At 44.0% G+C, this 22,778-nt stretch overlaps 1 protein-coding gene across 1 annotated transcript in view; it reads right to left on the bottom strand.

Moving 5' to 3' along the window:
* The window catches only part of LOC136678416 (extracellular matrix organizing protein FRAS1-like), a 177,861-nt gene that overhangs the window by 40,198 nt on the left and 114,885 nt on the right, over nt 1-22,778 (bottom strand). Inside the window, 10 exon segments of the mRNA XM_066656471.1 lie at nt 1,168-1,296; nt 1,818-1,949; nt 5,642-5,674; nt 6,364-6,501; nt 6,936-7,050; nt 8,387-8,503; nt 10,460-10,635; nt 10,948-11,107; nt 16,654-16,974; nt 22,257-22,341. Of these exon segments, the coding sequence (XP_066512568.1) occupies nt 1,168-1,296; nt 1,818-1,949; nt 5,642-5,674; nt 6,364-6,501; nt 6,936-7,050; nt 8,387-8,503; nt 10,460-10,635; nt 10,948-11,107; nt 16,654-16,974; nt 22,257-22,341 (1,406 nt within the window).

Genomic DNA, 22,778 nt, shown 5'->3' with positions numbered 1-22,778 from the left:
TGTCCCGACTTTGTTCTGCCTCCTTGTCCTTAAGCCTCATTATCTGTTTCAGGTGTGTCTCGTCTGTTCATGTATTTAAGTTCCCTTGTGTCACTTCCTTGTATCGGTCATTCGTTTTGTTTCTTTCCCACTCCAAGTCAAGTCATTTTGTTTGATTCTCATTCCTAGTCATGTTGTTTCGTTTCTCTCCCCAAGCCATGTCGTTTCTTTCCTCTAAGTCTTGTTGTGTTGCCTCCAGTGTTTCCGTGTCTTGTTCCTTAGTTCGGTCTGTCTGTCTCTGTCGTTTTCCTCATTTCATTTCATATGTCTTGTTGTTTCCGTAGTTGCCTGTCTTTATTTTGTTATATCTTTTGTTTAATTAAAAGTACTGTGTTTTAGCGTGTGCGTTCGTCTCCGTCAGTCCGCCCTGCGCGAATCGTCACAGTCTAAAACACCCAAAGCACTAAGAAATACACTATACAGTCAACAATATGAATTTTTCATCTATGAAAGACTGCTCTACATCAGAAACAACAAACTATTAATACCCTTGTGTTCAGAAGAAATGTGGAGACAAAGATAGACGACAGTAGCAGTTAAAACATTTGCTAGATGTTTTCTTTTTGAAAAATGATGAGGAAAAACCCATTCAAAACTGTCCTCAGAACTTTCTCAGAATCAAGCCTCTTACAGGAACTTTTATCCACCTTAAAATTCAGAAGCTCTGCAAAATGACTAATATATACACATTAAAAATGCAGTTGCTCAGCAGTTAATTCAGAAAAAACAATGTCTGGACGATGTAACGTTGAAATCAGCTAAGGAGTCAGATATCAGTAAAATTGGTTTCTAAAGTTTGCTTCTGTAGTTCTAGAGTGGGTAGCTCCATCATTAAAACAAACACACTTCCACTCCTCCACCATTGCCGGGGGCTTTCAAAATTAGCCTTTGAGCATCATGAACTTAGACTTGTTCAGCTGCTCTAGATCCTCCCATTTCATGCTTTTCTATGGACGATGTACAAGTTATAATCATGAAAACTATGAATATAAGATTTCACATATATATTCTATTATTTTTTAACTACATTTATGCTTAGACACCAAACATTTCGGCTGATTACCTACATTTGATGTAAAATGTCATTGTTTTCCGTGAAAAATCATCGCTGTTCTTTCGTGGACCTACCATTTGCCATCGGTGTCTGTGAACCCAAGTCCACTCTGAGAAGGGTCCCATGCACTGGACTTTCCACTAGCTCAAACTCCAGCTCATCTGGAGCTGTGTCTGCATCTGTCACGGCCAACTGCTGACCACCTACAATACACAGAGACAACCACAGGATTCATGATTCATTTTAGGCATGCACATACCTGTCTGTGAGACACAGCTTTCCAAAAATGTTTACTAATGACTGTGCTTTCTTTGTTCACCTGCAATAATTAGGAAAAATCATAATAACTTTATCGTTTTAGGTCTTTTTACTTTACCTTGCAAAAGATGTTATCAATATTTAGACAATTACAGCTATGAAGAATAGCTAGTTTTGCCTCAATATTGATAATATCTTGGAAATCCATTATACATGATACTCCTAGGTTAATGGTAAAATGCAGATATATTTCTTACATATGTTTAATCAAGGTGACAACTAGGAACAATTTGGATTAAACACTCTCTTCACAACATTTAAACAAGAACACATTTTATGTGTGACTAATCTACATTCATAAAAAATGAATTCACTCAGCCGTGCCTCAGGAAGGAGAACATCTAGTTCATGCGACCAGTTGAAAGCAGCGAGAGTGAGACGTCAGTAAAGTGAGGTGGGGTCTTACCGACTGTAGCTCTTCCTCCCAGACTGACCTCCAGCACAGGATCCAGAATCTGAAAGACTGGCGGCTGCTGGTGATTGGCCAAGAGCAGGATGGAGAAATCCATCTCGGGAGTGGTGTGCTCACCATCAGATACTGTAACATAAAAGCAACCATTTAGAGACACACAGGACATACAGCCAGAGCATGACCTTTCACAGGTCTGTACCGCGGTGCTAATGCAACTGATGCTGGAAATACAAGGCCTTGAAAAAATGCTCAATTCTCTGAAAAGTTAAAACTGCTCAGGTAATGATGTTGGAGGATAATAAACAACATTCCATCACTCCACAGCCCAACGCCAGGGGGATTTATACCCTTCCAGCTAACAATTAGCATTGGGCATGGTGACATACTCGTGTAGCTGTGTTAGAAAATACTATTCAACTGGTCATTGCTTTTCTAAAATGCTTATACAAGATGTGTGTGTAAATGAACACTTGTTTCAGCAATGGGTGCACATCAGTAGACGTCATATGTGTACTTTAAATTCAGATGTCTGTAAATTTCATTTGTGCTCCAGAAGATGTTGAAGTGTGGGTTGGATATTTTCCCTTGACACTGTAGACTGAAATGTGTGCGGAATTGCTGTAATATTCGCTGGGAAAAAAAACCCCTCTCCCATTGCATAGAACACAGCAGCTTTAACCTGCCATCACAAACAAGTAGGACTGACAGCTCGTCATAACGACTTTAAAACTGCCAACCGCACTGGAAGAGGTTTTTCAGGAAGAAAGCAAGAGTGCAGAATAAAGCTGAAGCAGGTAGAAGAACAGCAGCACAGAGGATAAGAGGAAAAGAGGGCAATGAGAAATGTGGAGGGTCAGTTTAAAATCTTTTTTGCCCTTGTCACCTGAACTGTGGCCTCATGCAATCGAAAACACCTTTAGTACTTCAGTAACACTATACATCATGTATAAGAGAGTGTGAGAGAGAGACAGAGAGAGAGAGAGAGAGAGAGAGAGAGAAAGAGAGAGAAAGACTAAAAAAATCAGTTGTGCATCTGTAGTAAAACGCTGAAGACCACCTTCACCGATGATCACAAACCACAGGGGGAACACAAAGAGAATTTATTATTATCCAGGGTTTAATATATAAACAGTGACCAGAAACTGACAATAAAAACCTCCAGGACATTTCTGGACCCAAAACATGAAAGTCAATCCTCTTCTTTTAACATCTTGCAGTTTTTGAAGCTTTCCGGCTTTTTATAGAAGCCTTTCAACATTTACCACTGGGCACAGATATTTCCTCTGTATGTTCTCAGTATCTCAGTTTATACTCATGAACATCTTTTATTTTAAAAACAGCTGTAATCCTGTAGCTTCAGTACCTGGCGTCAACTGGGAAGACTGGTTTTAAGTAATTGATCTGTTAGAAACATAGAAAATGCTGCATCAGGACGGATTAAAAGAAGAAATTTGATCCAGTTCTGTAACAAATCTGTCCTGAAGTAGCACACATCACATTAAGAAATCTGAAAATGTTTTTTATTTAAACCTAGTGCTAGGATAACTCCTGCTTGTGGGAATAAGCCATTGAAAAAGACAATGCTAGCTAATGTCAAAAGACATGCAGCTTCCAAACAAATTCATGTCAGGTATAACTACGAATGAAACTGCATTTGCAAACAAACCTGGGGTTAGGGGCGTCCACACCACAGACAAGCCACATAGTATGAAAAATAAAGAAAATCTAGGCCACAGGAAACACACAGTTTTGAAAAGTACGCAGCAGGCAGCTCACTGCTGTCTGCTTTTAGAAGATGAACAATAGGCAAACGTGTTGTGAAACGTCTTGCATTTTCTAGAGGCCCAAGTTATTGTTTTTCAATGTCAGAACGACATGTAATAAATCCTCCTCCTGTCAATTTAAACACGATCAGAATCTCTCATTTTTTTGCATCTGATCTAAATTTTAGTTGTTCATATTGGGCGGCACAGTGGCGCAGCAGGTAGTGTTGCAGTCACACATCTCCAAGGGCCTGGAGGTTGTGGGTTTGATTCCCGCTCCGGGTGACTGTCTGTGAGGAGTGTGGTGTGTTCTCCCTGTGTCTGCGTGGGTTTCCTCCGGGTGACTGTCTGTGAGGAGTGTGGTGTGTTCTCCCTGTGTCTGTGTGGGTTTCCTCCGGGTGACTGTCTGTGAGGAGTGTGGTGTGTTCTCCCTGTGTCTGGGTGGGTTTCCTCCGGGTGACTGTCTGTGAGCATTGTGGTGTGTTCTCCCTGTGTCTGCGTGGGTTTTCTCCGGGTGACTGTCTGTGAGGAGTGTGGTGTGTTCTCCCTGTGTCTGCGTGGGTTTCCTCTGGGTGACTGTCTGTGAGGAGTGTGGTGTGTTCTCCCAGTGTCTGCGTGGGTTTCCTCCGGGTGACTGTCTGTGAGGAGTGTGTTGTGTTCTCCCTGTGTCTGCGTGGGTTTCCTCCGGGTGACTGTCTGTGAGCATTGTGGTGTGTTCTCCCTGTGTCTGCGTGGGTTTCCTCCGGGTGACTGTCTGTGAGGAGTGTGGTGTGTTCTCCTTGTGTCTGCGTGGGTTTCCTCCGGGTGACTGTCTGTGAGGACTGTCTTGCCTGTTTAGTTCTTCCATGTTTAGCTCTCTGTCTAGTTTCAGTCTATGTTTCTAGTTCTCTGTCTGTTTAGTTATCTCAATCAGGTTTGTCTGTATCTGTATCTCAGTTTAGTTCACTCCATGTATTGTCCTTCTGTCCAAGTCTCTCTGTCTCAGTCTTTCTTTGTTTAAGTATTCTGCCTGTTATGCTAGTCTCTTTCTGTTTGGTCATCTTGTGTTTCAATAAAGTCACTGTGTTTTAGCAAGTGCGTCCGCCTCCGTCAGTCCGCCCCGCGATCCTCACATGCCTGTTAAAATGCAATCAACTAATTATTATTATTTTTCTCTGCAACCTTTTTTTAAATAGTAAAATAATCTGCAGATTAATGTAATCTAAAATACTGTCCGTGTGGCCAGTCCACTATAGTCACCAACACAGCTGAATACCGTGAGTTTTTGAGCACCTTGAGTTCTCTGGTAGCAACATTTCCTATTGCGGTACAAATCCACCTTCTTCTACTTTATTAAATTTTATATATTTATATATATTTTTGTATGATATTGTGCCACACTTTGAGCACATTATTATTAATAATAATACATCAAAATGCAATTATAAATATATAACACTGTCCATCCATCATGAGGTATGACCAACTGCATGTTTTTTTATGCAATCACACGCAAATACTAGAATTACATTACATTATACTTTTTGTAAAAAATTACAAAAGTATAAAAATACCTGCAGGAAACCTGACTTCAGTAACTGTAAACTTTAGAGTGATTGTGCTATGTGCATGTGGGTGAGAGTCACAGCTCTAATGCTTTGCTGCTGTGGGAGGATGATGGATGCTCAGCTGTATCCCCCTGTCTGAAAGAATATAGAGGGAGATGTGTAGTGTGATGGGAGGGAGAGAGGAGGCTGGGGAAAAAGGATAAAAAAATCATACCTCATGGAGAGGGGTGACAATGGAAGCAAAAGGTGAAGAGGTATTAGGCCACTGTTTGTATGAAGGAACTGGGAGGCAGGAAGGCTGGAAGAGGTTAATGCAGTAAGAGAAAGAGAAAGAGAGACAGAGAGAGAAAGAGAGAGAGAGAGAGAGAGAGAGAGCAAGCAAGAGAGAGAAAGAGAGAGCGAGAGAGAGAAAGAGCAAGAGAGAGAGCGAGCAAGAAAGAGAGAGAGAGCGCGAGAGCGCAAGAGAGAGCGAGAGAGACTGGGGGCTAAGGCTGCTAAGGCAATATACCTGTAAAATGGAAGTTCACTGACTCTGGCAGGCCTAGAGAAATGAAACACTGTTAGTGAGGGCAGGGTTACACACAAACACACTCACACAGCAAAACAAAGCTCAGTAAGTTGCAAACAAAAGTCGATAACTCAATCATTACACAATGCAGCTGCCTCATGGACTATATCACAAGGGTAAAGGCAGATATTGGTTGCTTTTGGTGCACTTTAAATGTTATTGTTCTCTTTCCTAGCTACATCACACCACGGTGAACTACAGAACAATAGAAGGTAAATAACACAAAATAAAATCCTGTGTCTTGCCTCTATTTATCTGTAACACTGACACAATTAGGAGGTGATATTTATTTTATATATATATTGTTAGTTTCCATGACATCTGACTGGTTAAGAAATGATGTTCGACTCATGCATGTTTTTTGAAAACACTCTATTCTGCAGCTAAACTAAACCAATGTGTTTTCTGTGGCACATACCAAAACAGAGCATTATATAAAGTGTAAGATTCCATAGCTCTGATATCTACATTTTAATGGCCCCAAATATTTTACAGTACAGTAATTATATTATATATTAGTGATAGATAGATCAGCAGGCACCAACTGTGTGCCACTAGTCGGCTGATCGTCGTGGACATTTAAAAAATGCATGTCATGTCAGAAAACCTCAGGGTAAGCCTTTACCCATGCTACACCCTGAACTGAAGCAGGAGAGACATACCTATGAATGAGTACTGGTAAAGCTCCTGCAGGTGGGATGGAGCCTGTGGGGGTCTGTAGATGATTTTCCCAGCATCTACATCGGCTTGTGTGAAGAAGCGGACGTGAGTGTAGGGCCGGTCCCCATGCTCCAGCACACCTGAGAGAAAGGAAGAGACTATATGACACCTCTGAAACAGAACTGTGCACATATGGCTTAATGTAAAAACCTATACTATATTGTCCACATGTTTGTAGACACCGTTTATAATAAAGGGTTAGATTTGGGGACTTAAAATCAGCCAGCACTGGATAGTGGTGCAGTGGTATTGTGTTCTCTGGACTGATGAAGCACCATCCGGTATATTTACAGGTTGGAGTGGTGTTTCTGATCCAGAATTAATCATCCAACATAAGTCCCGGACCTAACCAATGTTGAGAAATGTTCCAATATATTCTCCAAAGCTTTCTCAGAAGATCTGAGGCCGTTACTGCAGCAGTGGAGGAAAACACTACTACTATTTCATTTTAGAAGAAAATATTAGGTCAACCTTTGACTATCTAGTCTAATAATCTGAACCAGGTTTATATTACCATGTCCTGGAGGCAGAGGCTTGGTGATGTTGTAGATGAGTTTATTGCTGGGCGTCTCAGAGTCAGTGAATGAAAGGGCGGAGGGACTTATCAGAGTCACACGATCTTCCAGAGCCTAAACACACACACGAAAATGAACATCTATAAAGAACTGAGAGTCACCAATAGACAGGACACAATGATGTCTGGAGATTACAGAGATCAAATGTAGCTCTATTATACACCTGAACAATGAACAGAAAGACTCAGACAAAGACTCTGCCTTATTTAGGATGCTGCTCAGACAAAACACCTACAAATGTGCTTATAATATTCATTCATTCATTCTCTGTAACCGCTTATCCAGTTCAGGGTCGCGGTGGGTCCAAAGCCTACCTGGAATTATAGGGCGCAAGGTGGGAATACACCCCGGAGGGGGCGCCAGTCCTTCACAGGGCGACACACACACATTCACACCTACGGACACTTTTGAGTCACCAATCCACCTACCAACGTGTGTTTTTGGACTGTGAGCACCTGAAACCGGAGCACCCAAAGGAAACCCACACAGACACAGGGAGAACACACCACACTCCTCACAGACAGTCACCCGGAGGAAACCCACACAGACACAGGGAGAACACATCACACTCCTCACAGACAGTCACCCGGAGGAAACCCACGCAGACACAGGGAGAACACACCACACTCCTCACAGACAGTCACCCGGAGGAAACCCACACAGACAAAGAGAGAACACACCACACTCCTCACAGACAGTCACCTGGAGGAAACCCACGCAGACACAGGGAGAACATACCACACTCCTCACAGACAGTCCCTGGAGCTGTGTGACTGCGGCACTAACCTGCTGCGCCACCGTGCCGCCCAGGCTTATAATAGATAGTAGTTTACATTTTAAAATGTTCAAAATGTTAAAATACATTAACATACAAACACAAGAGGCCAAATTACATTTATTAAGTTCAGTCTGTTGAATCACCACTTTCTATACTCTACCGCATCTCCATCACGGAATTAAAGGTAGATCAAGCTTCTTTTACTGCTCGATGCAATGTGATACTTTTTCTAGTGTGGACGCAGGTTTATTCAGTGTACAGCATCTGTTATTACTGTCTCGTTGAGCAGAATATCAATGAAGTGTGACTTATGTGTGAATTATAATCCTAGCCATGGTTTTTCTTCATCAAGGATATGGGTTGTGACAAAACCTGAATTGAAATCGATGGGTTTCCAGCTTCGTTAGATTATGTTCTTCACATAAATAAAAGAGCAGCACCCAGGAATTACATCATTATTGGAAAAGAGCTGATGAAACAGCTTTGCCTTAGGTCTAGGGTTTTAAAATGTGAACCACCGACAGCATAGTCGTCTTGTATATTTCATTCGGGGCAAAGAACCAAGCCAAAGAAAAGTAGTTTAAGTTATAGGCTGTGTGTTTTGGCTCTTACAGTGATCTGTAGGTCAGCTCCTGGGGTTAGCCGAGGCAGACCTGGAGTCTGAGGCATGACGCCAATGGTGAAGGTCTGTGCGTCACTGTATGTGTCTGGGAACGCCTCGCTGGACACCTGAAAAGACAAAAACACAAAGCATGCTGATTTAACACGCCTTTCAAAAAAGTGGATGGAGGCGAGCCTTTCAAAAGCTGCTCTATTTAGACCTTGTCATGCTCAATCCTGTTCAAACTCCATTCATCATAGACGAAGGTCTGATATATCACTCATAACTACCTCATCTCACAGAACACTAGCCATCCTCACTGTCTCTAAACTGTATTCACAAAGACTCTGGAACATGTTCATTTAAGTTCAAAACCACCATTGTCTCGTTCTGACACACATTCAAATTTAGTGCAGGTGAAAACAAAAAAAAGATCTGAATCACGCTCGGTTAGCTGAACCCTTAATAAAATCTGCAGTGAAGAACGCACCCTTAGGACAGAAGGCAGGAGATAATTAGAGGAGAGGATTGTTCTTTTGACGAAAGAAAGTACTAGTAGTGCCAAGTACAATTAAGAGTTGAGGTTAAATCTCAAGAGGATTGTGGGTGTTTATTGACTGTGACTTCACATATCAGAACAATGGGCTGCACCTTTTTAAAATGGGCACCACTTCTGATGTCTGACAGGGTGAGTGATTATTTCTGGAGGTTAACGCCACACCAAATCATCCCAAAGTTATTGGAAAGTGCTTCATCACTCCAGAGAGCACAGATCCACTGCTCCACAGCCCATTGCTGGGTAGATTTACACCCGTAGAGTTCTCACTTGGCACTCTGCTCAGCTCATGTGCAGCAGCTTCAGAGAATCCCAAGTCATTACATGATTTTCCTTGTAAACTGCAGTAGCTGTGTTTCCATACAAAATGTTCAGCAGTCCACCGAACTTCTGATGACGTAGGCTGCCGTGATCAGGAGTGGAATTGAAATGAGGGCGAGGGAGAGATCTGAGTTGGTCTTTGCCTTGATCAGAATAGGTTTTACAGTCGTTTAAATCAAAAGCTTGATTTATTATTTAAAAAATGCTGAGATAAGATAAGATGCTGAGGTGGTGGTAGGATGAAAACAGAGCGGTCCTAAAGGGTGGAGAGGAGAGAAGAGGAAGAAGAGTCGGGGGGAATTTGTAAAAAGGTTTATGGTCAGGCAGAGGCCTTTTGTGCATTTGTACTTTTATTGATTGTTGAACAGAAAAAATATTTTGCAAAATTTGGGTGTACAGTGGAACCTCTACTAACGAACTTTCCAAGATACGAACCGGGCATTTGAATATATTTTGCCTCCACCAACGAACCATGACTCTAGAAACGAACCCGAGCCGGCGGCTGGAAATGGCCACTGACCCCAATAGTCGAGTCTCCCAGCGCTCCCAGACTTGAGTGTGCTTTTAAGATTAGCAAATTGTAGCTTTAGCAATTTAGCATTAGTGTAAATAGCAGACATCGAAGTTCGAGCTAAGTTAATCCGTATCTACGCTTCGTCTCCCCACATTCACCCACCTACTCTCCGTTATTCCACCCACCCCCACCTCCCGTCATACAGCTAGTGCCTGTGTTACTCCTCCAGCCAGTCGTCATGTCTTCAAGGTAGCGATGTGTAACCACTTAAAACTTTATTTCTTTTTTATTACTGTTTCCACTGTATTTCTCTTTTATTTTTAGGAACGCTACATGTATTGTTTTACTAATTTGAGAGTGTTGTAAACATATATCAGTGCAAAAAGGGTGACTTTCGGGGTGGGGGCTGGAACGCATTAATTGCTTTTACATTATTTTAAATGGGGAAAATTGACTCGAGAAACGAACATTTCTACTTATGAACCGGGTCACGGAACGGATCAAGTTCGTAGGTAGAGGTTCCACTGTATTTATAATTCGCAAAAACCCGCTGGATGTAAAACTCGCGTCTGTGCATTCAACTGAACATCAGTGACCACACTAGGTCCAGTTTAAAGCAGCGCAGTAAACTAATTATGAAGGGTCTCTATAACTTTTGAAACAAAGTGTAACTGACAGTAAAATGTGTGTTACCTGAAACTGAAATGTGTCTCTCTGAGTGCCTTTGCCATAGTGTCTGTACCACACCGTGCCCTCATTGACGTCCTGCTGAGTGAAGGTGGAGGTGGGGGTTGTGTCTCTTTCTTCAGTAAAAGCCTGCCAGGCCTCAACTGGCCCATCAGCTGGCATCGGCACAAACACTATTTCGCCTATAGAAACATGGACACAAACACAGAAAAAAAAAATCCAAAAAACGTATGAGCTACTGCAGATCTTTAATAACTCTAATGGACACTTGCAAATCTAAATCAGTCAGAAATATCTGAAGGGCGGTATATGTACAGTACATTAGTTACTGACCATCTGTCAAGATAACATTCACACAGAAACTAAACTTCTACTCTCCTAAAAAAACAATGACATAAAATAAACATGAAGTACTTTAAGAGAGACGTTTAGAAACTAAGTCCATGTGGAACAGTAGTTGTTTGTTTGCGTATCAGGGCAGTGGTGTTCCGTACCGTGTTGGGGCTGTCCGCTATCAGACTGGATGCTGTAGAGGATTTCAGAGTCACTGGCTCCTTTATACTCTGCCCTCAGGTGCTTCTTAGAGATCTGCACCATCCCTCCTTCTCTCACCCACACTTTAGGAATGGAGCGCATTTGAGGAGAGAGTGTGTTCTATAGAGAGGCAGCAGGACACAGAGTTAAAATAACAAATAAAGATAAATAAACGGACATCAATAACTGCATCACATTATATAAGACAAAAAGCACAAAACTTTCAGAATAACTGTGGTGATGCTGTGTTCTCCCTGTGTCTGCGTGGGATTCCTCCGGGTGACTGTCTGTGAGGAGTGTGGTGTGTTCTCCCTGTGTCTGCGTGGGTTTCCTCTGGGTGACTGTCTGTGAGGAGTGTGGTGTGTTCTCCCTGTGTCTGCGTGGGTTTCCTCCGGGTGACTGTCTGTGAGGATTGTGGTGTGTTCTCCCTGTGTCTGCGTGGGTTTCCTCCGGGTGACTGTCTGTGAGGATTGTGGTGTGTTCTCCCTGTGTCTGCGTGGGTTTCCTCCGGGTGACTGTCTGTGAGGAGTGTGGTGTGTTCTCCCTGTGTCTGCGTGGGTTTCCTCCGGGTGACTGTCTGTGAGGAGTGTGGTGTGTTCTCCCTGTGTCTGCGTGGGTTTCCTCCGGGTGACTGTCTGTGAGGAGTGTGGTGTGTTCTCCCTGTGTCTGCGTGGGTTTCCTCCGGGTGACTGTCTGTGAGGAGTGTGGTGTGTTCTCCCTGTGTCTGCGTGGGTTTCCTCCGGGTGACTGTCTGTGAGGAGTGTGGTGTGTTCTCCCTGTGTCTGCGTGGGTTTCCTCCGGGTGACTGTCTGTGAGGAGTGTGGTGTGTTCTCCCTGTGTCTGCGTGGGTTTCCTCCGGGTGACTGTCTGTGAGGAGTGTGGTGTGTTCTCCCTGTGTCTGCGTGGGTTTCCTCCGGGTGACTGTCTGTGAGGAGTGTGGTGTGTTCTCCCTGTGTCTGCGTGGGTTTCCTCCGGGTGACTGTCTGTGAGGAGTGTGGTGTGTTCTCCCTGTGTCTGCGTGGGTTTCCTCCGGGTGACTGTCTGTGAGGAGTGTGGTGTGTTCTCCCTGTGTCTGCGTGGGTTTCCTCCGGGTGACTGTCTGTGAGGAGTGTGGTGTGTTCTCCTTGTGTCTGCGTGGGTTTCGGTTTCCTCCCAGTCCAAAAACACACATTGGTAGGTGGATTGGTGACTCAAAAGTGTGAGTGTGTGAGTGAATGTGTGAGTGTGTGTGTGTTGCTCTATGAAGGACTGGCGCCCCCTCCAGGGTGTATTCCCGCCTTGCGCTCAATGATTCCAGGTAGGCTCTGGACCCACCGTGACCCTGAACTGGATAAGTGTTACAGATAATGAATGAATGAATAAATGAATGTGGTGATGCTTTGTTATGAACCTGTTAGGGCTAACTAAGGACTAAAGAAAACTACTCCAACTAAACTGTTTAGAGGAACCCATGAACATCCGTAAGACTCCATCCTAGGAGATGCACATCTTGATATTAAGTGAAAATTCACACATATTAACATTCCTTATATTCTGGCTGCAGTTCATAGCCCCTTTTTGAGTTACCAATGAGCCCCTTGCAGTGGATATCATCACCCGCTTAGAAGATAATCAAAAGCTGGGAAGGGCGGCGAGATGAAAGCTCTGATGCGATGAGGGAATACCTTGGCAGCACTCCACCACAACGGCACTAAGACAGATTTGCAGCTTTCACTGAGACTGAGGTGAGATGAAATAGTGTGTGTGTGTGTGTGTGTGTGTGTGTGTTGTGCACCCTACAAAAAAGCAGCTGACTGCTTTTCTCTGAATCTGGAAACGAATGGCTGAGGAGGCAGATTTTCTTGCACTGCTCAATCAACTCCATTTTGTGAAGAATATAAAATTATAATCTCAGTCGAACAGAAATACTGTGCCACGCTACTCCACTCAAAACAAATGGAGAAAAGCATATCTGAAAGGAGAATATTCGAATGTGTAGAGCAGATTAAAATCCCAAACACTATAAACTGAATCTGACATCCATAAACCTGAACTGGAAGCGTGTTATATCACTGCAAATGCTTAATTTCATGGAACACAATGTCTACAGTCATTTCACTTAAGATATTAAAGCTTGCATTTTTTTTCTCTCTCTCTCTGGACATCAAAGTGTTTGCAGGCCTTCAAGGCTTCTGGCTTAAGCTAAATCGTGGATTAATCACTGCCAGCCAACAAAAACTCTGCTTCACCTCAGGGAGACTTCTCCTTGAAAAAGCTAATTGAAACTCAGGTTTTCCATTCATTCAGGTTTTCCCCTCTCCTGAACTAACACAATAAGCCCTTGCTCTCGTTCCAAGAATCAAAGCCTTTGCTCCCTGAACCACAGCCGCAATCATTCAGCTAATCGCTAATCTATTGTTGGTGTACAGCTCTAGCCACTCGCTGCCTCTCCTCATCCTTTCACTAAACAGAGTTTGATCTGGTCATTAAGTACAAATAAAGAAGCAAGACAACTGTTAGCATTTAATCAGGTTTGCTAGCTTTATCATAACTATATTAGCAAACTGTACCTTACACCCGTAAATCCTAGTTTAAAAGAATTAGCCATTTTAGCCCATTTTACTGTTTAGCCGTATTAGCCTGCTTTGTCTTTAACTCACTGAACTCATATTAACTGCAGGTGAAAGAAGCTGCCATACTGAGACATACTCACTACTCTAACACTTTTAGTCCTCATAAAGATATATAAAATATAATATTAAAGAAATATAAGTAAGGATCTCTAATCCCCATTTCTCTGCATCACATTTGTAAGCAGAGGTTGTCTGTGTTCCTCTGTGTCAGTCAGTAGAGGAGCTCGGGCCTTGTCCCAAAGTCCATAGGTATTATATATGCCATCACACATCAGCAGAAACAAGAACATTTTGGATCTGAAAGCGAAAGTGAGAAAAACAACTGGGAAGAAGCTAAATGAAATGTGCAACTATAAAGTAATGAATGAAATTAGGAAATATTCTTATTAGTAGTGTCGGTAGTGTCGCAGTCACACAGCTCCAGGGACCTGGAGGTTGTGGGTTCGATTCCCGCTCCAGGTGACTGTCTGTGAGGAGTTGGTGTGTTCTTCCTGTGTCTGCGTGGGTTTCCTCCGGGTGACTGTCTGTGAGTAGTGTGGTGTGTTCTCTCTGTGTCTGCGTGGGTTTCCTCCGGGTGACTGTCTGTGAGGAGTGTGGTGTGTTCTCTCTGTGTCCGCGTGGGTTTCCTCCGGGTGACTGTCTGTGAGGAGTGTGGTGTGTTCTCCCTGTGTCTGCGTGGGTTTCCTCCGGGTGATTGTCTGTGAGGAGTGTGGTGTGTTCTCCCTGTGTCCACGTGCGTTTCCTCCGGGTGACTGTCTGTGAGGAGTGTGGTGTGTTCTCCCTGTGTCCGCGTGGGTTTCCTCCGGGACACACGTTGGTAGGTGGATTGGCGACTTGTCCGTACGTGTTTTTGTGTGTGTGTTGCCCTGTAAAGGACTGGCGCCCCCTTCAGGGTGTATTCCCACCTTGTGCCCAATGATTCCAGGTAGACTCTGGACCCACCGCGACCCTGAACTGGATAAGGGTTACAGATAATGAATGAATGAATGTTTTGGATTCTGCTTTTTGGTTTGCAAAACCTTTGGCCCTAAATTGACAGCATACTTATAGCTCTCTAAAAATGTATTTTGTCATAAAACCCACTGTGTGTGTGTTAGGACAGACACGGTCCACTACAGAGGATGTGGGGAGACATCTACCTTGGCTTTGCAGTGGCATTGATCATCTCACACCTTTAGATAACTTTAAGACAAACCAGATGAATACTTTATGCAGACAGTTCCACTCTCAGAGTGCAGGGACATTGGGATCAGATTCTTTACCCTGTATAACACACACAGCTATACATTTTAGCCAGTTTAAGCATTTTGCCAAATAAGAAATTTAACAATTTGGCCACATCACCTAGATAACATTAATATATCCCTCTCATTCAACTGACCAACAGCCACTCCTATGGCGGCAGGTTATAAAATTGTTTATATTTTTATATTATAGTATCAACACTGTCCTCTCTCGACTAGGCAATGTCCTTGTAAATATGCATTACAATAAAAAAACAAGGAAATATAGAGAGGAAAACAGTAAAAAGAAAGACTAATGGAGGTGGGAGGATCATGTCCAATGTGGAGTCACTTATCTGTCTAGACATCACCAGGGCTGAATGGGACACATGCCTGGCCCTGTTCCGGAAACTGATGGTACTCAAATGACTGAGGTGATGATAGCTCTTGTGTGTGTGTGTGTGTGTGTGTGTGCGTGTGTGTTATGAGGGTCTGCCAAATATGTCATCTGAGGCACCCTTAGGTGAATAGAATTGTGTCATTTATTGTATGCTCTTGACAGACTGAAAACTGAACTGGTTTCTGAGAAAACACTGCTAGAACCAAAGAGGAAATGAGCTGCTGCAATTATAGCAAACCCTCATAGCTACACTGTCTGTTTTGTATTTGTACTTTATTAATTAGCTAAAAATGGTAGATTACACAGCCTTTATATTATACAAATATGTGCACATGACTAGACCTGCAAAAACTAAACTTACTGTACAATTAACTTAAGTATGTTTTCCTCTTTCTGTGCAAGTCAATGCTGCAAATCGCAAGGAAGCCTTAAAAGAATAGATCAGCTAAATGAATGCAGTTTTGTGGACGCCAGACTGTGAGCGGGGCTGGGGACTGGGGCTCTGAGTATCCCAGCATTTCACTGCGGCTAAACCTTAGACCATTTTAGTTTTATTTGGGGGGGTTTATGTTTTATTTTCTTGTGTTTGTGTGATGTATGTGTGTTTGCGTTTGATCTGCAGCGAGATGTGGTGTTGTGTGGGGGCTCATTATCTCGTAGGAAGGGGGCAAGACACTGACACAGTCACATCTATGGACACTTTTGAGTCGCCAATTCACTTACCAACGTGTGTTTTTTGGGCTGTGGGAGGAAACCGGAGCACCTGGAGGAAACCCACACAGACACAGGGAGAACACACCACACTCCTCACAGACAGTCACCCGGAGGAAACCCACGCAGACACAGGGAGAACACACCACACTCCTCACAGACAGTCACCCGGAGGAAACCCACACGGACACAGGGAGAACACACCACACTCCTCACAGACAGTCACCCGGAGGAAACCCACACGGACACAGGGAGAACACACCACACTCCTCACAGACAGTCATCCGGAGCGGGAGTCGAACCCACAACCTCCAGGCCCCTGGAGCTGTGTGACTGCCACACTACCTGCTGCACCAGTGTGCTGCCCCATGTGGCCAAGTGTCTTGAGTGAATGACATGAAAACCCAACTGTATTTTGTGTTGTTATATTTGGATATCCCCAAAACAGCCTTCCTAAAACTGTTAGACAATAACCACAAACATATCTTAGTAGATGAGCTTCATTTACAGTACGGGAAGACTTTGCAATCTCCTGTTCCAGCACATCTGATTTAGCTTAGCATCTAATTATCAAGCCCATAATAACCTGCAGTATCACCAAGCGGAGTTATGACATGTAACTACCAACCATGGTTTCCATTAGCCTGTACTAACACACCGTTCAGACATGTGAATTAGTTCTGGAGTCAAATGTCAACCTTAAACCTAAGACACAGGTACCTTCTGAGCAACGCTGATATTCAGAAGAACATTCTGGTAGCTGTATCCATCATTGATCTGCAGCAGTAACGTGTCTTGTGGTCCACTGGTGCCATCGTGGACATACTGCAGGTGATCCCGAACTAACTCTTCCAGCTTAAACTGGGTCACTTCTCCATCTGCATGGACCCGAGTCAGGCGGCCATGTCGAGGAGGGTCCAGGACCATCAGAAGAACGTCCTGAGGATTGTCTTGGTCCTCAATGTGAAGAATGGATCTGGTCAGTAAAGCTGTTTCTCCAGACTCAATGTAAAAAGGCTGGTTGTTGACCACCAAAGGAGGCTGTGAAGAAAATAATCACAATAGAATTAATAAGGTCACATTAGGACATCATTATTCAAGACCAAATGAAGACAAGGTGAGTTGGAATTCTACTTTAATAGACGCTTTGGGCTCAAGAGGTTAAAGTTAAAACATGGTATTTTTGGTGTTGATTTGAGGCAGGTGTGATGATTTAGGAACGCAGTTCAGCCAATGCCTATTGGTTGTCATAAAGTTATAGTTCCATAGTTAAATAAGAATTACAGCTCCTTCCAGAACCAAAGAAGCCAGTTTCTGTCATTAAACACATATTGGCAAATTAACTATATTCATTCATTATCTGTAACCCTTATCCAGTTCAGGGTCACAGTGGGTCCAGAGCCTACCTGGAATCATTGGGCGCAAGGCAGGACAACACACACACACACACACACACACACACACACACACACACACACTCAAACATTCACACCTACGGACACTTTTGAGTCGCCAATCCACCTACCAACGTGTGTTTTTTTGGACTGTGGGAGGAAAGCAGAGCACCTGGAGGAAACCCACGCAGACACAGCGAGAACACACCACACTCCTTAGACAGTCACCCAGAGGAAACCCACGTAGACACAGGGAGAACACACCACACTCCTCACAGACAGTCACCCGGAGGAAACCCACGCAGACACAGGGAGAACACAACACACTCCTCACAGACAGTCACCCGAAGGAAACCCACACAGACACAGCAAGAACACACCACACTCCTCAGACAGTCACCCGGAGGAAACCCACGTAAACACAGGGAGAACACAACACACTCCTCACAGACAGTCACCCGGAGGAAACCCACGCAGACACAGGTAGAACACAACACACTCCTCACAGACAGTCACCCGGAAGAAACCCACGCGGACACAGGGAGAACACACCAAACTCCTCACAGACAGTCACCCGGAGGAAACCCACATAGACACAGTGAGAACACACCACACTCCTTACAGACAGTCACCCGGAGGAAACCCACGCGGACACAGGGAGAACACACCAAACTCCTCACAGACAGTCACCCGGAGGACACCCACGCAGACACAGGGAGAACACACCACACTCCTTACAGACAGTCACCCGGAGGAAACCCACGCAGACACAGAGAGAACACACCACACTCCTCACAGACAGTCACCCGGAGGAAACCCACGCAGACACAGGGAGAACACACCACACTCCTCACAGACAGTCACCCGGAGGAAACCCACGCAGACACAGGGAGAACACAACACACTCCTCACAGACAGTCACCCAAAGGAAACCCACACAGACACAGGAAGAACACACCACACTCCTCAGACAGTCACCCGGAGGAAACCCACGCAGACACAGGGAGAACACAACACACTTCTCACAGACAGTCACCCAAAGGAAACCCACACAGACACAGGAAGAACACACCACACTCCTCAGACAGTCACCCGGAGGAAACCCACTCAGACACAGGGAGAACACACCACACTCCTCACAGACAGTCACCCGGAGGAAACCCACGCAGACACGGGGAGAACACACCACACTCCTTACAGACAATCACCTGAAGCGGGAATCAAACCCACAACCTCCAGGTCCCTGGAGATGTGTGACTGCCACCCTAACTACATTAGGGAAAAGAAAAATAAACATTGTGTACATTTGATATTTTGACAAACTATCCCTTTCAAAATGACCTCAGAGTTTTTCTGAGATGTGTAGTTCCCGTATTAAAGCAAAGCCACAGATCATTGCCACACATTAATCTATCCATGGCAATCTTGTGCAAAATTAAGCAATCATCCCTTTTGAGTTTCCATGATTAACCACGACTTAAGCACCTCTTAGCAGCTTTATTGGCCAGAGAACGAAGGAGAGAATAAGGGATCATGGGATTGGCTCAGAGTACAAGGATGTTAATCTCTTTTCTTGACTGGATTTTGCTGTGAGCGGCAGACCACCCAGATAAAGCCCACATTTCACAGCCAGAGACTAAAATCAGACAAGGAGCTAATTAAAATGGCCCCAAGACATTTTATCGAACACGATGCACACAAAGTGCTAAAGTTAAGTATGGGGAGGGTGAAGCATGCAGACTTACTACAGGGAAAGCTTGCGTAAAGCTATGACGGCTTTAATTTGTCATCAGTTGTTTGTGCATTTAGACATGAAAATAATCTCTCTACCTCCAGCTGTTGTTGAAAACCGAGCTAAAACTGTTAAAAGTCAGCGTAACTGACTTAGATGTATGTGCTAGTGGTAAATTAGCTGATAATTGGTTTTCAAACCAGTTTTCAATTTATAAATCAACTTATAAGACTTTTTATTAGGGGGGCCCTATTGTTATAGGACATACTGATAAACACACACTGTTTCTATGGTAAATTTGAACTATAAGAAAAACAAAAACAAACAAACATACGGTACGTGGTACTGCAGAGACAAAAATTTGTTTGCACTTTTTTCTGGTGCATATTCAGGACTCGGGCGGCACGGTGGCACAGCAGGTTAGTGTCGCAGTCACACAGCTCCAGGGGCCTGGAGGTTGTGGGTTTGATTCCCGCTCCGGGTGACTGTCTGTGAGGAGTGTGGTGTGTTCTCCCTGTGTCTGTGTGGGTTTTCTCTGGGTGACTGTCTGTGAGGAATGTGGTGTGTTCTCCCTGTGTCTGTGTGGGTTTCCTCCGGGTGACTGTCTGTTAGGAGTGTGGTGTGTTCTCCCTGTGTCTGTGTGGGTTTACTCCAGGTGACTGTCTGTGAGGAGTGTGGTGTGTTCTCCCTGTGTCTGCGTGGGTTTACTCCGGGTGACTGTCTGTGAGGAGTGTGGTGTGTTCTCCCTGTGTCTGCGTGGGTTTACTCCGGGTGACTGTCTGTGAGGAGTGTGGTGTGTTCTCCCTGTGTCTGCATGGGTTTACTCCAAGTGCTCCGGTTTCCTCCCACAGTCAAAAAACACACGTTGGTAGGTGGATTGGCGACTCAAAAGTGTCTGTAGGTGTGAGTGTGTGTGTTACCCTGTGAAGGACTGGCGCCCCCTCCAGGGTGTATTCCCGCCTTGCGCCCAATGATTCCAGGTAGGCTCTGGACCCACCGCGACCCTGAATTGGATAAGCGCTTACAGATAATGAATGAATGAATGAATATTCAGGACTAGATTAGAGGGTGAAGCAAAGAATCTTATTCTTACTGGCATCCCTACTTTCATCTGCTGTTGTATTAAGGTCATATGCCCTGACATTATGATGATGTCATCATTAACTCATATCCTATGACATGTCTAATATCAGTATTAAAATTCATTGCATATTTGTCTCCAATACAGTCTGGACCAAAGATCACATATAAGATCAAGCTACTCAAACCTCTGCAGTAGAGGTCAGAGAAAGTATAGATGAAGCTCTTGTCTAGTAAATCTAAGAGATACCCATTTCCACAGGGGGAAAAGATGTGTGAATGCAGAGTGTGTACAAATGCCCTCAGCTGCTGGAGCTAATTCAAAAGCTATCAATGCATGATACATGTTACACTGCTGGTTCAGGCAGATCGAGTTTCGTTACTCTCTCTCTTTCTCTGTCTCTCTCTCACGCTGTGTGTGTGTGTGTGTGTGTGTGTGTGTGTGGTCAGGAGACACAGTCGGTCCTCTGGAGTCTGCAGTGTGAGGTGCTGTGATATATTTATAGGAAATGTAATGAGATGCCAAGAAAGATAGATATAAAAAGAAAAAAGAGGGGTATCTGTTCTTCCTAAAAATGTTCCCAGACCCCAGTCTCCTCGCTCAGTGTTCATTACTGCAGCTCCCCGTGAGAGAGTTTTAACAAACAGTAAATCACAGTGCAGAGGTGGATAGGAATGGATTACAGCTACAGAACTTTCCTGAGTTCAATTAAACTGTAGTTTACAAGAGTTGATTTCCTACACCTTGCCCAAACAGCAAGTGAGTATGTGTTGAATAATGCACAGCATGGCAGTCTGTAGTGTAGTAGTATGTATCACATAGTGAAGCCAGTATGCAAATCAAGTTAAAACATCGTTCATTCATTCATTATCTGTAAGCCCTTATCCAGTTCAGGGTCGCGGTGGGTCTAGAGCCTACCTGGAATTATTGGGCGAAAGGCGGGAATACACCCTGGAGGGGACGCCAGTCCTTCACAGGGCAACACACACACTCCCAAATTCACTCACACACTCGGTCACTTTTGAGTCACCAATCCAGACACAGGGAGAACACACCACACTCCTCACAGACAGTCACCCGGAGGAAACCCACGCAGACACAGGAAGAACACACCACACTCCTCACAGACAGTCACCCGGAGGAAACCCACGCAGACACAGGGAGAACACATAACACTCCTCACAGACAGTCATCCAGAGGAAACCCACGCAGACACAGGGAGAACACATAACACTCCTCACAGACAGTCATCCAGAGGAAACCCACACAGACACAGGGAGAACACACCACACTCCTCACAGACAGTCACCCGGAGCGGGAATCGAACCCACAACCTCCAGGTCCCTGGAGCTGTGTGACTGCGACACTAACCTGCTGCACCACTGTGCCGCCCCAAGTTAAAACATCAACAAGCAATAATAGTATCTGCATGTAGGTCCTTATTTCTAATGCATCATTAAACATTAAAGCGTTAGTCATGAGGATTCCTTAAAGTTGAGTTCAATGAACTTAGATCCATAAGCTGAGAGAGTAGGACACTCATTCTGGCTGTCATTAAATTAAATGTTTAATACATGCAAATATTTGCTTTAGAACTTATTAAAACATTACAGAACTTATTATAACCATTATAACAGAAGATAAAAATTATCCTATGCCAATCCTTTAGGGCTTCATATGGGGCCCACCCCACTCTCTTCCTACCTGCAGCCACCAAAAATCCTGTTATCACCCATTGTTCCTACGCCTAAGCACTAAAGTCACTGTGGTCGCTGTTAGTATCCTACACCTACCCACTAAAATACAACAAAATCATATATAAAAGACACATCTTAACTTTTAGTCATATCATTAGCTAACTCTACTCTAAGAAATGTACCTCTCCTCCATTCTGCACTTCATAGATTCGTTTCTCTTGAACCGTTTTATATAAAGATGAAACATCAAAACAAGTAATAAAGCATCTGTCATAAAAGATTTTGCTCACTGCTTGTGACTGGTGTGAAAAACAGTGTTGATTTTAATAGAAGTGCCCTGCTTTTTTATAAACATTGTATTTACATTTACAGTGTGTGAGTGAGTGTGTGTGTGTGTGTGTGTGTGTGTGTGTGGGCACCTGCTGAGAGACAGCCTGCACATTAACAGTCTGTGGCTGAGAGAACAACTGGGGATCCGCTGCCCTCAGAGTGAACTGACCAAACCTGAAACAAACACAAACACACATTACACACACACTGTAATCTGGGCAGAGACAGAGTGACAGTGAGAAAGTGAGAGAAAGAAGGATATAGGTAGAGAGAGAGAGGGAGGGGAGGGAGAGAGCAGTAGGGAAAGAAAGATAAATAGAAATAAGAGAGAGAAAATCAGACAAGGGAGAGAGAATATAGAGAGATAACAGAGTGTGGGCAATTTATAGGAGAACAACAGAAAGATGACATGAACGATACAGAGTCAGATTAACAGCAGAAGAGATAAAGCCAAAGAAAAGAAAGAGAGAAAAAGAGGGGATGGACATAGGTGTGAGAGAATGATAGAGTGAAAACTAGAGGTCATACACAGCCTGGCTTACTGACTACCCCTGAGGATAATACACATATTGCAGTGTGTGTGTAGGTGTGTGTGTGTGCAGGTTTGTGTG

This window comes from Hoplias malabaricus, chromosome Y, assembly GCF_029633855.1.
Source record: "Hoplias malabaricus isolate fHopMal1 chromosome Y, fHopMal1.hap1, whole genome shotgun sequence".
Lineage (NCBI taxonomy): Eukaryota > Metazoa > Chordata > Actinopteri > Characiformes > Erythrinidae > Hoplias > Hoplias malabaricus.
Note: the sequence above shows the minus strand (reverse complement) of the source record. Positions and strands in the feature narration are given on the sequence as shown.